The 16,108-nt window shown below is 35.0% G+C and overlaps 2 protein-coding genes across 2 annotated transcripts in view; both read left to right on the plus strand.

Moving 5' to 3' along the window:
- The first annotated feature begins 8,540 nt into the window (after nucleotides 1-8,540).
- On the plus strand, nucleotides 8,541-9,707 carry LOC141396975 (uncharacterized). Its single transcript, XM_073972724.1, has 3 exons — nucleotides 8,541-9,010; nucleotides 9,075-9,151; nucleotides 9,237-9,707. The coding sequence occupies exons 1-2, from the start codon at nucleotides 8,627-8,629 to the stop codon at nucleotides 9,108-9,110; spliced, it is 420 nt and encodes a 139-aa protein (XP_073828825.1). The 5' UTR covers nucleotides 8,541-8,626; the 3' UTR covers nucleotides 9,111-9,151; nucleotides 9,237-9,707.
- Nucleotides 9,708-13,585: 3,878 nt separating this feature from the next.
- Nucleotides 13,586-16,108, plus strand: part of LOC141398723 (uncharacterized) — a 55,951-nt gene continuing 53,428 nt past the window's right edge. Inside the window, exons 1-2 of the mRNA XM_073976317.1 lie at nucleotides 13,586-14,004; nucleotides 14,061-14,083. The gene's annotated coding sequence lies outside the window, so the exon portion shown is untranslated. The remainder of the gene's footprint in view (nucleotides 14,005-14,060; nucleotides 14,084-16,108) is intronic.

A 16,108-nucleotide genomic window follows, 5' to 3' on the forward strand; every position in this document is an offset into this window, starting at 1 on the left:
CAAAAGAGGCGAAGTGGAACACTATATAGTATCTAAAAATTATCTTAACATACCTGAATGAGATTTTCCGGTAATTCCACCTAAGAAAATAAATAAATAAAAAAAATATTTAAATAAAATGAAGTTGTTGTATGATAATAATTATACCTCAATTATTGTCCACACATTTTCGATTCCCGAATCCAATAGTACGATAGTTTTAATTGGAATTAGTTAAGGCTTCATCATTTCGAACGGTCCCCGCGCCACACACCCCATACGGACGACCGGGCGACCTCCCTTTAACGAGGGAATGCGTACGCGATCTATCCATAAAATCGGCAACAAGATGAAACTCACGCAATATACGTTTATTTTAACCATAACAATTTTATATGTGTACTTCCTCAAGAAGTAATTGTATAACCCACATGTGAACGAATTATGTTCACAGCTCAGTTTGAGTTCCACTTCACATTTCCTCAATTTCCCCTATATCCCGCGCTTTCACATTATCCTTAATACCATACTTTTTTACATTTAGTAAACTGAGCAACTCTCGAATTTATGATTTATTAACACCCTTCCGATCTGAAAAAGGCAAGTTTTTAAAAGTCGTTACATGCTGTCTTCTACCCAACATTTGAATGGTCTTCGACGTTCAATCTGCATCAACATGGAGTTGCGATTCACATCCTTAATTATAACTCTAATAAGTGTAAAGTTCAAAAGCAAATAATTTTCTTATTGGAATCAATTTCCGTCATTTCTGCAACACCACACTTTGATTATCACAATTTCCGACGTAATGATTTTCCAGCATCGCATAAATAGGTTTGGAGCAAAAAATGTTATACATATTTGTGATCAGGGTAGGTCTCGTTATCCTGTGAAAAAAAAAATTGGTCCCGATCCGAGCTTAATGCTTAAACTCATCTTAAGCCACAGGTTTTCTTCTTTTAGTCAAGTGAAGTGCCTAACATTCTCCCGCAGTTTTTATACTAAGATATGCTTCCGGTTAATATCTCACGACGTTATAAAAGTTTTCTTCTTCAATTTATTTAAATGTCATATATTTTCCGGCACTTTGAAGTTTTTTCTATGATTCGCTTCACAAAAAATACAAAAATCGTATTTAATTTGTATAGATTCCTTGTTAAAAACAACTTGCTGAATAGAAACAGAATGGCTAAATTTTATATTTTTCACAATATCTGTTAGAAAACAATAAATTTTAGCGACTTTACAAGTAATCTCCACCGAACCGTTGAATAATTTTTTTAATCGAAGCCAATACGAACAAGAAGAAACGCCGTTATTTATATAATTCGAATATATGCATTGTTCCCGCACTTTTTGTAATAGTTAGACCATGTTTATATTATAGCCATTTGCAGGGTTATAGTACGGTTACACTAGAGTTTTTTGCCGGGTTAACCCACTTCGAGAGGATTTATTTGACGTTTGCGCTATGAAATTGACATTTGAAATCCAAACCCACTGGGTTAATGCGCTTAAGTGTAACCGGGGTATTAACCTTCTTTGTGAAGATTTATTTGAAATATAAGCAATGGAATTGACATATAAATGTACTATAAGCCAGAAAACTGTTAAAATTTTCTTTACCATAGAAATTTATTCAAAATGTACGGGATTGAAAATTGCAAAACTTGCCAACAATCTGGCCGAAATGTTAAAATCAACGGGCCAGCCAATCAGATGCCAGCAAAAACACGATCGTCTGTCTAGAGTATTGCGATATCAAAACTGCATCGTATCGCGGCATTTATTTTTTTTTCATAGCTTTTTATTTTGCACTGTATCTCCGCTTTTGCACTTAAGGGTTGTTTACACCATCTATCAATGTCGTATGAGATGCCAAATTTTCTACCTGCGAATGTTGTACACATAGTGTGACCACTATGAAAATTTTCATCTATCAAAATGATTTGGCAACTCATATGTAAATTTTTAATTTAGGGAGCGCTCTATTTGATACGGCATTCTCGTATGTAAACATAAATTTATCAGCTGTTTTCTGACATTCTCAAACAAAAAATGAAAAACAAAATCTTTTAAAAAAGAAAATGGAAAGGTATGTATATTTAAATATTCAGTAAAGTAAATAAATGGCGTTTATAATGTTATTTTCAGACCGATTGGTCGAAAGAAGCAGTCTTTGAAATGATTGTTTGGTGGCAAAAACATGAATGCCTCTATAACTCCAAACACCAATTCTACCAATTCAGTTTCCTTCAACCAAAATTAAAATTTGCGCAAAATTGCAACTCAACAATAAATGTAAATAATGACAAAAACAGCTGTTTTTATATTTTTAGGTTATGTCATACGAAAATAACACTTGCAGGTATGAACGCACAAATTGAAAGTTGTATGGATGACGTCAATTTTGACAAACATAGAGAATGTCGAATGGGTGAAAGAAATGGCAGCTCATATGACATTGATAGATGGTGTAAACAGCCCTTTAACCGGATTTAATAAATCCACCGGGTTTCAAATCTCAATTCCGCAGTGCAAACGTCAAATAAATCCTCATAAAAAAGTTTACCCGGCAAAAAACGCTAATGCAAACGCCGTTTATGATGAAACGGATAGTGCGTTAAATTTTGTAAAAGAACACCAGTAGTGCGATTCTGTAACTCCTTAACGACAGAATTAACGACGAATGTCGGTAGTTAACGATAATTTTCGGTAAGTGCTATTCTGTAACCAATTTTAACAATTTTTGTCGGTAAATTTTGTCGTTAATTACCGAAAATTATTGTTAAGTTAACAACCAAAAAAAAGTAGTTGTTAAGTCTTAACGACAGTAAATTATTGCAATATTTTGCTGAATTCTTTTAACAACGGCGTTTTATATGAACATATGCTACGTCAATAATGACGGTACACAAGGTAAATTCCGCCTTATTGAGAAAAATCTTTTTAAGGCGTTTACATAAGGGTTAACTATGTAGGATAACAGGGGGAAGCTTCGCCGCTGTTGTGCTTTCGCCGGCGCCGATTTTATTGAAGCTGCATAAAGATCACCAAAGAGAAAGTTGTAGATCTTCGATTAACTCATAACTTTCCCTTGGAAGATCTACATGTAGCATCAATTAAATCGGCGCTGACGAAGGCGCAACATTGGCGAAGCTGCCCCATGCTACTACCCTACGTATGAAGACTGCGCTAACCTTTGTTTTACTTATTAAAGAGGAAAAACGTTAGCTAATGCTTCAAAAGAACTCAAGTGTGGTACTGCTATGTAAGACCTATACCAATGTCCTTAACACTATCTTTCTAGGAGGCGCGTGACGTGAATAAAATAGTACGTGACACGTGAAGAGTATTACTATAACCTACTTTGTTCTGTGATAATCTCATAGATTTAAACCCAGCATCACTAACAATCAGAATGCTAAACATGGCGTATAAGCTTGGATTTTCGAACTTTTCATACTCTTCGCTATGAGAAATTTCTTTTAATGGGGCGTGAATTGAATATGTGAATATATAAACTCAAATGACGGTAACGTGGATCCACGATCACTGAAGGGGCTTAAGTCATGTCAAATATCACAGCTGAATTTTGATACAGAGCGCCACAACCCAAAATATGATCCCAACTTTTAAATAAAAAATACAACTGCGCTTTTAAAAAGATTAATGGTGGTTTTATCACTTTTATTACTTTTAAATCACACACACAATAAAAACATCTTAAGAAATGCTTCATTACTGGCATCCGTAGCCATCCAAAAGACACACATTTGAGCCACATTCCTTCAAAAGTCTGAATTGTTTCCTTCTTAAACGCTTCATGTTTTGTATTCGCGACGAAATAATGTTTTCAGCTTCAATATTAATTAATTTAATTAATATTAAAATATAATATTTGACATTTCCTTCCAATCGATATTCGTCGGTATGAGTTAACGATTTCTACAATCGGTAACATAAAGTTACAGAATAGGACATTCGTTAACTCAACCGAATATTTTCGTTAACTACCGATGTCGGTTCGTTATTAAAAAAAGTTACAGAATCGCACTACAGAAGAATCTACTATTTTTTTACTATTGTTACGGAATTAGATTTAACTAATCTCCGTGTAGACGTTGTTTTATTCCCCGATACGATTTGTACCGAATAAAACAGGGTTCGTTTTAGATTACGTTTCTACAATGCTTTATTTACTTTATTACACTTATTCAGAACCGACTTTAATTACAAAGCACACAGCAAGTCTCTAGTTAGCACGCAGCTCTTATTTAACCGATCTGTTCAGTTCAACGCTTAAAACACGACTCAACTCAATGTTGCCATTCGTAACTCTATTTATACCCAAAATCTCCTTGGTCTAGAAATATCTAGAACATATGGCAACCTCTCGAATCTGTGCAGCGAACACACAGACGCACATTCGCACTAAGCGAACAACCATACTCACATACATACAAGTAGACAAGCACAGTAATGACGTAATTACAACAACAAACAACTACACGAAATACAAGAAGTAGGAACTAAACGATAATTACATTATTATGGCAAAACAAACAAAAGAACATTAACAAAAGGTAATGTAACGACTAGAATGATGAAGAGAGTTCTACATGGTAGTTGTTGTTGCTTAAATAAAGTAACTGCGTAATAAAAACTTTACGTTACAATTCAAATTTTTAAATTAACGGAAATTAAACTAAACTAACTTAAACCTATCAGTTAGTCCCAATTTACATTGGGCGAGTTTACTTGCGGCAATTGTCATTTTGTAGGAGAGAGAGGTGAGGCATATGGTAACCCTTTGCCTCTCAGCACCCTCTCTCACCTACAAACTGACAATTGCCGCAAGTAAACTCGCCTAATGTAAATTGGGACTTACATTCGTAACAATATGTTTAAAATGTTTAGTTCATTAATTTTCATTCATAGTTTTCCTTTTTTCTAAAAATTTTTGTGTTTTCAACAAATTTTTCAATTTTGAATTTAGACATGTCATAACTATTTTTTCGATAAATTCTCTCATTTGTTAGGGATGGGACATACTTATTCGTCGTTCAGAGGGTATTTCTAATCGAACAACGTAGAAAAATCGTCGTTCGTTCATAGAATTTTGTGTGGGGAAATAAGTTATTTATTCGTAGTTATGGGTCGAACAACGAATAGAGAACGAACGACGTACCGTGGAAACGGTCTATTAGTGGAGTAAAATCATAAAATAGCTATAATGGGGAATTCGAGTTAAGAACGCCTAATTTCATGAGATTTTTTAATGAAATTCACGCTAGTGTGGACCGAGACTAATATATCCAAATATTTCATTTTATCTATGTTTAGAACACGACACTTTTAAATTATAGCTTCGTTCCCGTACTTTTTAATGGTAAAACTCGTAAAAGAGAGAACTGCAAAAATTTTGTTCTCACACACAAGTTTTTTGAAATAGTTCGGGAACGGAAAAATGGAAAATACGTCAAAAAAACTGGAACAAATGTCAAAGTCGGCGTATCAGCCAATCAGACGCCGGCAACCATGTTACTATTTTTTTACTCGCCCAAATTTGTCGTGTAAAAAGTTTTTAAAGAGAGCGTCATTCAGCGCCATTTTTGTTTAAAGAGAAGTGAACATTTTACAACTTTTTTGTGTACGGGAACGCTTTTTCGAGTAAAATGTGTAAAAGTCGTAAAAATTGTAAAAACTTTTTAGTTCTGGAACACAGCTTATATTTCTAAAATGTTGAGCGCCAAACATATGTTATTGTTTGTTTACATAAAACATATGGCTTTCGACGGCGTTATCAAACGTTTTATGTGTGTTACCAACGCCCAACCCAAGTCGACGACGACGAACGACACGAAACTTCAAAACAAACGTTGTATGTGTTTTCGGCTTATCTGTTTGCCGGAATATATTTCAAATGAATTTGAAATTTTCGGCGCCATGCGACTACAGCAACGTCTAAACGACGCAAAACTTGACTTAAGCTGTAAATACATTCAGCGTTTGAGTAAAGTTTTGTGTCATTTCTAGTAGATGAAATAACACCAGAAATGACACAAAACTATACTCAACATTGGATGTGTTTAGGGCTTTAGACCATGGTAGAACGAGCAAGGCAAATTAAATACTATAACAAATACAATTCAACAACAACCACATATAATTTTTTGTAATGTTAGTGTCAACGGTACATGTAACCAAAACAAGGAAATGTCTATAAATTATTGGAATTTATAAATCTAATATTTTTTACAATTGATTGAATATTTTGAAAAACATGAATGAAAACTCGTTAGATTTTCAATTTGTATGTTTCCTTATCATTCCTCTAAATGCAAAATTTCTCGCAGGAAGTAGAATTCTTGCAAAAATGTTTGGGGTCGCTGGTAATTCAAAATGTTTTAAGGCCATAACAGAAGCAATCATCGCTTGCTTTCAAGAAATTATATAAAACGTCAATATTTCTTATAAAAACCTTGATGTTTTGTTCAAAAAAGAACTTTAACGCGTACAAATCTTCCTTTTAACGGTTTGGAAATGTGCTCCACATTCAGAGCAAGGTGATCTGATATGGAAACATCCGCTATTTTCATACACTATGGACACTGTGGGAAATCTTAGCACATTTCCTAAATTGAACACACCCTCTGGGCTTTGAATTTTATTTGTTTTCTTATTTCGGTCCCCGCGACTGTTCTTAACTGTGCAACTTTCTAATATAATTGGACCAACTCAAGCTCTTCATACCGGACTTTACGAATATAGTAGTTTTTTTTAATGAACTCACATATGTAAGTCCTGTTTTCGCGGAAAAACACAGTCATAGACATTGAGTTTTTAGATTTCTATATTGCTGTTAAGATGTGCTACGATTTCCTTCAGTGTATTAAAATTGCGGTTGTTTTCATATCAGATTATTTTCTTTCCTATGAATGTGATATTTCCAAACCTTGAAACGCAGACTTGTTAGTCCCGGTCCACACTAGCGTGAATTTCATTAAACAATTTCATGAAATTAGGTGTTCTTAAATCGAACTCCCCACTACAGCAATTTTATGATTTTATTCTACTATGGACGTCGATCTAGAGACGCATAATTTGATATCAAAATTTCAGTGAAATTACTGTAGTGTGGCCCGGGACTTAGCGGAAATGTCATTTTATTGACCAAAACATCAAGGTTCTTATCTGAAATTTGAAATTTTTCATTTTTTTAAATGCATCCGAAGCACTCGATTGCATGCGTCGAGGTTGTCTGTGTCATATTCTATCATATTGTGAACAATATAGCTTCGTTCCAGAACTATGAAGTTTTTACACATTTAACACATTTTGAACATTTTTCCCCGAAATGCGTTCCCGTACAAAAAAAGTTGCAAAATGTTCACTTCTCTTTGAACAAAAATGGCGCTGAATGGCTCTCTCTATAGAAACTTTTTACACGACAAATTTGAGCGAGCAAAAATGTGCAACATGTTTGCCGGCTTCCGATTAGCTGACACGCAGACTTTGACATTTGTTCCAGTTTTTTGGTGTTTCTGCAATTTTTCCGTTCCCGTAGATTTTGGAAAAATATGTGCGTTGACCTCGTTTTTTGACGGTTCTCTCTTTTGCACATTTTACCAATAAAAAAGTACTGGAACGGAGCTTATGATAGAATATGACACAGCAAAAAACTCTAATGTAATCGTACTATAAGCAATGGAATTGACAGATGAAAACGAGTGGATTTTGTAAATTGTATTGTATGAATAAATTGTATGTAATACTATGTTTACATTTACGAAATCCACTCGATTTCAACTGTCAATTCCTTTGCGTATACGTCAAATCATGATGAAATTATAAAGTGGCGTAAAACGGCCAGCTGATTGGTTTCAATCTGTCAAATATTTTGTTATTGTGAATAAATTGTATGAAAACATAAACAAACATTTTGACATATTGAAGAATTTTCGGCCAAAATAGAGTTGGTGTTGTGCTACTTACGTGACCTGTTAAATAGATCTTGCGTCAAATGAAAACTCATCTGAAATCGGTTCGATTTCATTTGACGTTTGAGCAATGGAATTTACAGTTGAAATCGAGTGGATTTCGTAAATGTAAACATAGTATAAAAGCAAAGAAATATTTTGACATCTTGAAGAATTTTCTGGCAAAATTGAGTTGTGTTGTGCTACTTATGGGTACTTTACACTATATGTTTTTTACATATGGGTGGTCACTTTTCATATACAAAATGTGTATGCAAAGTGACAGCACATATGTAAAATAACATATCGTGTGAAGTACCCATTACGTGACCTGGTAAATAGATCTAGGCACAATTAAATTAAAATTAAGGCCCGTTATTACATCTTGTCTTTTAAGGAAACTTTAGTTATACCGTACTTTAAATAAAGTTTGGTAAAAAGTAGACTTTAACCGGTTTTCATTATTACAACTTCCCTTTAAAGTAAATGTCACTTTTTCAGACATGTGGCAACAAAATGGTTACTTTTTGCAGATGTAATTGGTATTAAATGTTTTTTTATCATAGTGGCATCTTCATTTTAGTTAAAAGAAAACAAAACAAATTTGTAAATTATTTTGTGAAAGAAAAAATTATTTATTCTTGCAAAAACTATCTTAAGCCACAATGGAAACCTGTCAAAGAAAACGGGCAAAAAGTTTTACAAAGGAGGAAGAGCTCCTTCTTGTAGATTTAGTAGAGGAACAAAGAAATGTTATCGAAAACAAAAAATCAGATTCCGTTGTTTGGAAGCAAAAAGAAGAAGCCTGGAAGAAAATTGAGGACGACTTTGCAGCCAATATTGGAACACGTCGACCTTGGAGGACACTACGTGATAAATATGACGTTATGAAACGTCGGTCAAAGAGTGAAATTGCAGAACAAAAGTTACAGACTTATCGTACGGGTGGTGGATCGGCGACCTGTAAAGTGTCTACTGTTTCGGAGAAAATTGCGTCCATGCTGGAGATTCGGCAACAGGCTTTGAAAATACTTATGACAGCGATTTTAGTAAGTCCATAAGAGCAAATGAAGCGTTTAACAAATGTGTGAAATTTGTATATTTTCGTTGTAGTTGTTGAACCTGATGTCACTGATTACTGTGAGCTAGATACCTCCAATGAATTTATTGCGGAAAGCAATAAGGAAAATGTAAGTTCCACAGTGGGTCCCAAACCAACATTTTAACTTTAGGGTGACTTGTTTTATTTAACTTTACATTTTTATATATTTTTAGAACAACAACATGAATATTACCATAGAAAGAAACGACTGGTCGACCGACTTTGGCCCGCAGTCTTTAAAAAAGCCTAAATCAAAGGTGCTTGTTACCGGTGGCAAAAGGAAACGTAATTTAGAAGAAGAAAAGATTGAACTTGTTCCTTTACAGCAGAGCTTTTACAAGAATGAAAACCTTCGTGCTCAGGAGAAGCATGAACAGGAAAACATGCGTGCTCAAGAGAAACATGAACAAGAGATGTCCTCTTTGAAGCTAAAAAATGAAATTCTGCAGCTAGAGTTGGAGGAAAAGAAATTAAAATTTTTAGTGTAATTCATTTTTTTGCTTTATTTATCTCCTTTTTTAAATTCATTGTATTTTTTGTTACATAGTTTAGAATTATAAATAATTAACATTGTACCTTCTTTAAAAGACTGAATATAAACATTGAAATAAAAACTGAAGTACAAATACAGTTGGTCGAAAAAAGTTTTAAAGCGGAGTTTTAGTTAATCGGCATTCGTTAAAAGGCTGAAAGTAGATTTCAAATACTGAAGTATTAACTGAAGTACAAATACAATTTCTATTCCAGAACGTACAAAAAGCTACTAATTTTAACTACGATAACATTTGTTATTTATGGTATCGGAGAAATAGTAAAAAATTAGTAGATTCTCGCAGTACTGGAACAGAAATAGTGTTGGCCATAACTTGTTTAAAACTAAAGTATATTAACAGAGTAATAGCTAATAGGTTTTCATTACGAAATCAGGTGGATTTCAACTGTCAATTCCATTGGCATAAGTCACATAAAAACATATCTGAAATCCAGTGAATTTAATTTTCGCATAAGTAATGGATTTGAGATCCCCTGGATTTCGTAAATGTAAACGTAGTGTAAAGCAAAAACAGCAATAGTTTTCTTTGTATGGCTATACTGTGTGTGTGTGTGGTCGTACTGTGATATTTTCAAAGCCGCAGATATGAATGTTCCGGCTCACAATAGAGTAATTTCAATGAAATTTTTACATGAAATTTTGCTTTTTTTGGAAAAACATGCTTTCATGCGTTCGTCAAATTTGCTTTGTGTTACTGTTCGTATGAAACAAACAGTCCGTTTTATTTTACATTTGTTTTTAATTTCATGTCAAAATTTCTGTGAAATTACTCCTAGTGTGCACCGCGAATATATTAAATCAGTCTCGTACTGTAATTGTTACAGTACAGCAAACTAATAGTTTTTACATCTTCCACTATAAGAGGAGGGTATAAATATCTTTGCCATTCTGTTTGTAACACTTCGAAATATTCGTCGGATATGCTGCGAACGAAAATATTCTATCTCCATGCTACGTTTAAATTTGGAAGATCTTTTAGGAAGTTCGTACCAAAATCTAAACAGTAATCGAGAAACGGATAGAAGAACGTCGCAATAAGAAAAATACCAAGCCAGTGCCAGGAAAACTATAGCACACAGTTTTATCATAAAAAAATTAGTTGGCAACCTAAACTTTTGAATATACCTTGTAAAATAATTTTCAATCAAAATCGTTCTTGCAAATGAATTGGCTTGATTTATAACTTGAGTGTCCTCCATATAATCTGGAAAATCTTCATCAGGTATTAGTTCAGTCTCAGTTGGCGGAAGTGGGTCCTTCTCTATTATGGCTATATTGTGAAGAACTGCACATGCCACGATAACTGCCATTTTCGTTGCAGTAGCCAAACGCAGACCTGTTGATAATACAGGAAAACGCCTCTTCCAAACACCAAAGCATCTCTCAATCGTATTGCGTGTACGAATTTGAGATTCATTATAAAGTGCTTCTGCTCTAGTGCTTGGATTTAGCAATGGAGTCATCATATATTTACATTGTTTATATCCAGAATCTCCGAGAAGAACATAATTTTGAAAATGACCCTCTTCGAATCGAAATTTTAAACGACTATTTTGGAAAATATTGCTGTCATGTGAAGATCCTGGCCATCTAGCTACCAAGTCTTGAAACATAAGATTAGCATTACACACGGCTTGAACATTGAATGAAAAGTATCCTTTTCGATTACGAAATATTTCTCCGTCATTTCCTCCTGGGGATTGAATACGGACGTGGGTACAATCAATGGCTCCAATAACTTTTGGAAATTTTGCAATAGAAAAGAAATCTGACGATATCTTTTGCATTCCGTTCACATCAGAGGGAAATTTAATATAATCCTTTGACATTGAGGCCAAAGCACTCGACGTTTCTTTAACTACACGACTTGCTGTAGTGACACTAACGCCACAAAAGTCACCAACTGTAATTAGGAAGCTTCCACTGGCATAAAACCTTAATGTAATCAGTAGCTTCGTTTGAGGTGACACGGCATATGGTCTGAAATAAAATCGATTAGTGATTCAGCGATTTATAAATTATTTTGTACATACTTTAACACTTTTGCCTGTATGGAACAGCCGATTTTTTGTAATAGAAATTGAAACGTACTTTTTGAAATTCTGAACCTTTTTACAAACTCCTTTTCATCATAAAATTTAAGATAGTCCACTTGTTGACGGAATGTTTTTGCTGCCCTTCTTTTTGGCTGAATATTTTCGTAAATATCATCCAGTTCTTCAATATAAAACAAACGATTTGTATTTTCCATTTTTTATTTGAATATATTTTGCTGTTATTGCCATATTATTTATATAAAATATGGCAACATGAATTGAGTAAACTCAACTTTAAAAGTTATAAGGTAGATGGTCTAACCTTTTGCTTATCGGACAGTTCATAGGTAAATGGAACTCGTAATAACCAAAACTGGTTTATCTGTCCGATAACATAATTTCTTTAACTATCGGTCACATATAATAACGGGCCTAAATAGATATTGATGGAATCCTTTGGTCTATTCCTTTACTTTTAAAAATGACAAAACCGGCAAAAGTAGCGAAAGTTGTAAAGTGCTGCCATATGAATTGTATGGTGTCTGAAGTAAAGGAACGCTTTTCGAGTAAAAAGTGGTAAAATTTGAAGACTCTTGCACGTAAAGGAACAAAGCTTTTATATGCAATATTTTAAAAATTTCAAATATTCGCCGTTGGTTTGCTTTATTTTAACGACGATGATCTAGTATCACCCTGTACCAAGAACTGGTTGCAAAACAGGGATGCCAACTGTTCTGAGGTTTGTAGCGATTTTTACCTTGAAACAGTTGACATTCCTGCTTATGGGTACTTTACACGAGTTATGAGTTATATGAGTTGTCACTTCTCCCATACAAAATGTATATGCAAAGTGACAACTCATATGTAAAAAACATACCTTGTAAAATACCCATAAAGCAGTGGTTTTTGTACGTTAAAAATCACCACATGTATCGGGAAAACCACCAACTTGGCATCCCTGTTGCGAAAGAAAAAAAAAACCAAAACGCCCTGTTAAAAAATTTAAGCTGTGTTCCAGAACTAAAAAGTTTTTACAATTTTTACGACTTTTACACATTTTACTCGAAAAAGCGTTCTCGTACACAAAAAAGTTGTAAAATGTTCACTTCTCTTCAAACAAAAATGGCGCTGAATGAAGCTCTCTTTAAAAACTTTTTACACGATAAATTTGGGCGAGTAAAAAAATAAGCTTCGTTCCCGTACTTTTAAATACTAAAACTCGTAAAAGAGAGAACTGCAAAAAATTTGTTTTCACACGGAACGGGAACGGAAAAATGGAAAATACGTCAAAAACACTGGAACAAATGTCAAAGTCGGCGTATCAGCCAATCAGACGCCGGCAACCATGTTACTATTTTTTTACTCGCCCAAATTTGTCGTGTAAAAAGTTTTTAAAGAGAGCGTCATTCAGCGCCATTTTTGTTTAAAGAGAAGTGAACATTTTACAACTTTTTTGTGTACGGGAACGCTTTTTCGAGTAAAATGTGTAAAAGTCGTAAAAATTGTAAAAACTTTTTAGTTCTGGAACACAGCTATAGTAACATGGTTGCCGGCGTCTGATTGGCTGATACGCCGACTTTGACATTTCTTCCAGTTTTTTTGACGTATTTTCCATTTTTCCGTTCCCGAACTTTTTGAAAAAAATTTTTTGTGACAATTTTTCTCTCTTTCTTTCTTTTACGAGAAGCTTTAGTGTTCTCAATTCTATTCTGATTTACCGCATAAAACGCCTTTCTTCTTCGTGTCGCGAAATTCAATTGTTCAAATTAAATAATTTAACTGTTTGAAATTTTGGTTAGTTAACCTGGCCTTTTTGTATCCTGAGGATCGCCATGTACTTCCCTAATAGTTAGGGAATCGTTTAGATTTCAAAAAAAAACTGAAATTTCTGATTTAATTCCTAAATCCTGTAAATTGTATGTGTTTAGTTTTAAAAACGGACAAAAATGAAAAATTTGTGTGCATAATCACGTCTGTTGTAATTTGTAATCTCTTCCTCCACTAACGGATTCCTTTAACAAGTCTCCATCGATTGATAGATTGGTGCCTCAATTACAGAGATATATTTTTTGTTGCGGAAGTCCATACTTTTTAAAGACAAAAAAGACAGTATATGAGATTTTATCGCGTGTTGGATTCTGTCCATAAGTGATAGTCTTAAACGGTCTGCCGAAGATATTTTTGATAGGGTGCTAAAATTTGAATGTTAATGTTGATTTGATATTTACTACCATATTAAAAGCATAGTGATATTCTCAACAGAAAACAAATATTTTCCTCTTGGATAATTTATTGTTCGAGCATTGCAATTCAGCTGGACAAATTAACAGCATGAAATCCAAATGTTGAAAGGTAAGTTTATTTCAGATACAAACATCAAATGTCTACTAATGCCTTTATTTTTGCAGGAAGAAAATCCCCTATAATCCAGGTATTTATGAAAATTTTGTTATTTTTAAGTAAAGCCACATAAGAACGGTTATGAATTTTTAGTGGAATTAAATTACAACATACATATATGTATTTAACGAATATTGAAATTTTAATACAAACCTCTGGCTTATTTTAATTATGATTCTTAACCTTTTAAACAATTTATCCAATTTATGACGTTTTATTACCTGCATCTAATTACCAAGTGATTACCAAAATTTGTTGGTACTTGAAGCCAAACATAGGTCAACTTCTTGATGCTCAAACGACGTCAACATGCTGTCGAATATGACTTGGAGTAGTTAGTGGTCGGAATTCTGCTTCCATCGACCATGACATTCAACTCAGTTCTCATCTCTGTCGTCCATGTGGTGAACAGAGTGGACGTAGATTTAGTGGAGAGTATTTGCATATTCCTTGCGTGGATAAAGGTGTTAAGATCAGTCAAATAGGAGTTCCTCCCTTCATAAATGACATCCGGGAATGCACCTGTCGCCAATATCGTACAGTCATTCGCATAAGTTACGATTACAATACCGTCTGGAGGGGTGGAATACAGGAGAAGTAGATGTTAAACAGTTCCGGAGATATCATCCTACCTCGGGGAACTCCATGTTTCACTCTACGGGGCATGGACTACATTCATATGTGTGGAGATGACGTGGAGAGCTGTTGTTGTGCTGGATTGATTTTTCTGACGCTAGGGAGGACAACAGTCTTATAGTTCTTTGCTACTCGGGACAAAAGCGAGATCTGCATCTGCAGGGCCAGTATGCCCATTTTCCAAACTTCAGGAACGATGTGGGTGGCTAGCGACAGGTTGAGAACTTTGGTGAGATATTCGACTCCCAGCTCATCCGGTTGATGACATTCTCAACATCATCCATTATAAATTGTGGCGGTTCCTCCTCGGCAGGAAGATATCTAATGCGACATATTACACTTCTCTTCGCCTATCACTTCAGCTCGACAAACTGTCTATTGAGATATCTTCGGATCAGTCAGCGTAACGGCGCCAAGTGTCAGAGATTTCCTATCTTCCTTCTTTTCAGGGTTCGAGTGGTACTTTACCGTTGCCTACAATTCACTTATTCCGGCTCCACTGTTGTAACTCTTCAGATGATTTAGCCACATGTTCCGTTTATGCTCACCAACCACCCTGTTAATTTTCATTGTCAGCTCCCTGACTCTGAGGTCACTGGGGTTGGAACGACGAAGCCCATCGCGTTCATTTGCTAATCCCGGCGCCTCTAATGAAAAATGTTGTCCTTCTTCGGGTATTCGACCAGCGGTTATATGGCAAGCGGCTGCAGCAGTGATGATGTCTCGGGGCGTTCTTCTGCTACCCAAACATCGGAAGGGTTGGACAGATCTCTTCTGAAGCTGTGATTAGTGAACTCTCTGAAACTTGACGAATTAGTTTTCCCTGCTGGAGACAATTATGGGGAGATGATCTGATACAAGGTAAATGAGTCTCATATTCTGATGAAAACGACGACTCACTGGGGGCTGTGATCACGCAGCATGCACAACATAGACCTCTGAGATGCACCCTTTCCCGGCATCAATTGCATAATCTTACCGCAGTTTCAGTATGGAGGATGGGGCCGTGACAAACAGAGCACATCGATATTGATCCTGGATTTTCCTCTGTCCCGACAAGGACAAAATTAACTCGGAGCAGGCATGTCGAGATATGCTGCTCCCAACACAGAACAAAAATTATACAAATATAAAGATGTGTACACTGAAATCGCAGCCGCTGACAGGAAAACGGGTTTTGTGTGGTCCCGGGTCAATCAGGTATCGAAGAACCAACCGCGATGGGATTGACGAATTTGGGGTTACCGAAATTGGGAAATTGGTGGAATTTCTTATTCTTCTAGATCAAGAACGGCCATAGGTTGACATTTGATTTTGAGAGGATATGAGTCTCAACCCCGCTACCACTCTCTGTGTTGTAAGCATATTACATAATTACCTTACCTCTTTAAAAGTCCATTAAAACAACAACTTCTTCAAA

The sequence above is a fragment of the Musca autumnalis genome, unplaced genomic scaffold (assembly GCF_047663935.1).
Source record: "Musca autumnalis isolate F117 unplaced genomic scaffold, ASM4766393v1 scaffold_3, whole genome shotgun sequence".
Lineage (NCBI taxonomy): Eukaryota > Metazoa > Arthropoda > Insecta > Diptera > Muscidae > Musca > Musca autumnalis.

What these genes read in the sequence shown, in the direction of transcription:
- LOC141396975 (XM_073972724.1), top strand. Translation starts at nt 8,627, where the DNA reads ATGGAAACCTGTCAAAGAAAACGGGCAAAAAGTTTTACAAAGGAGGAA. An exon ending in TACTTATGACAGCGATTTTA is followed by an intron (nt 9,011 to 9,074) that starts GTAAGTCCATAA and finishes TTTTCGTTGTAG; the next exon opens with TTGTTGAACCTGATGTCACT.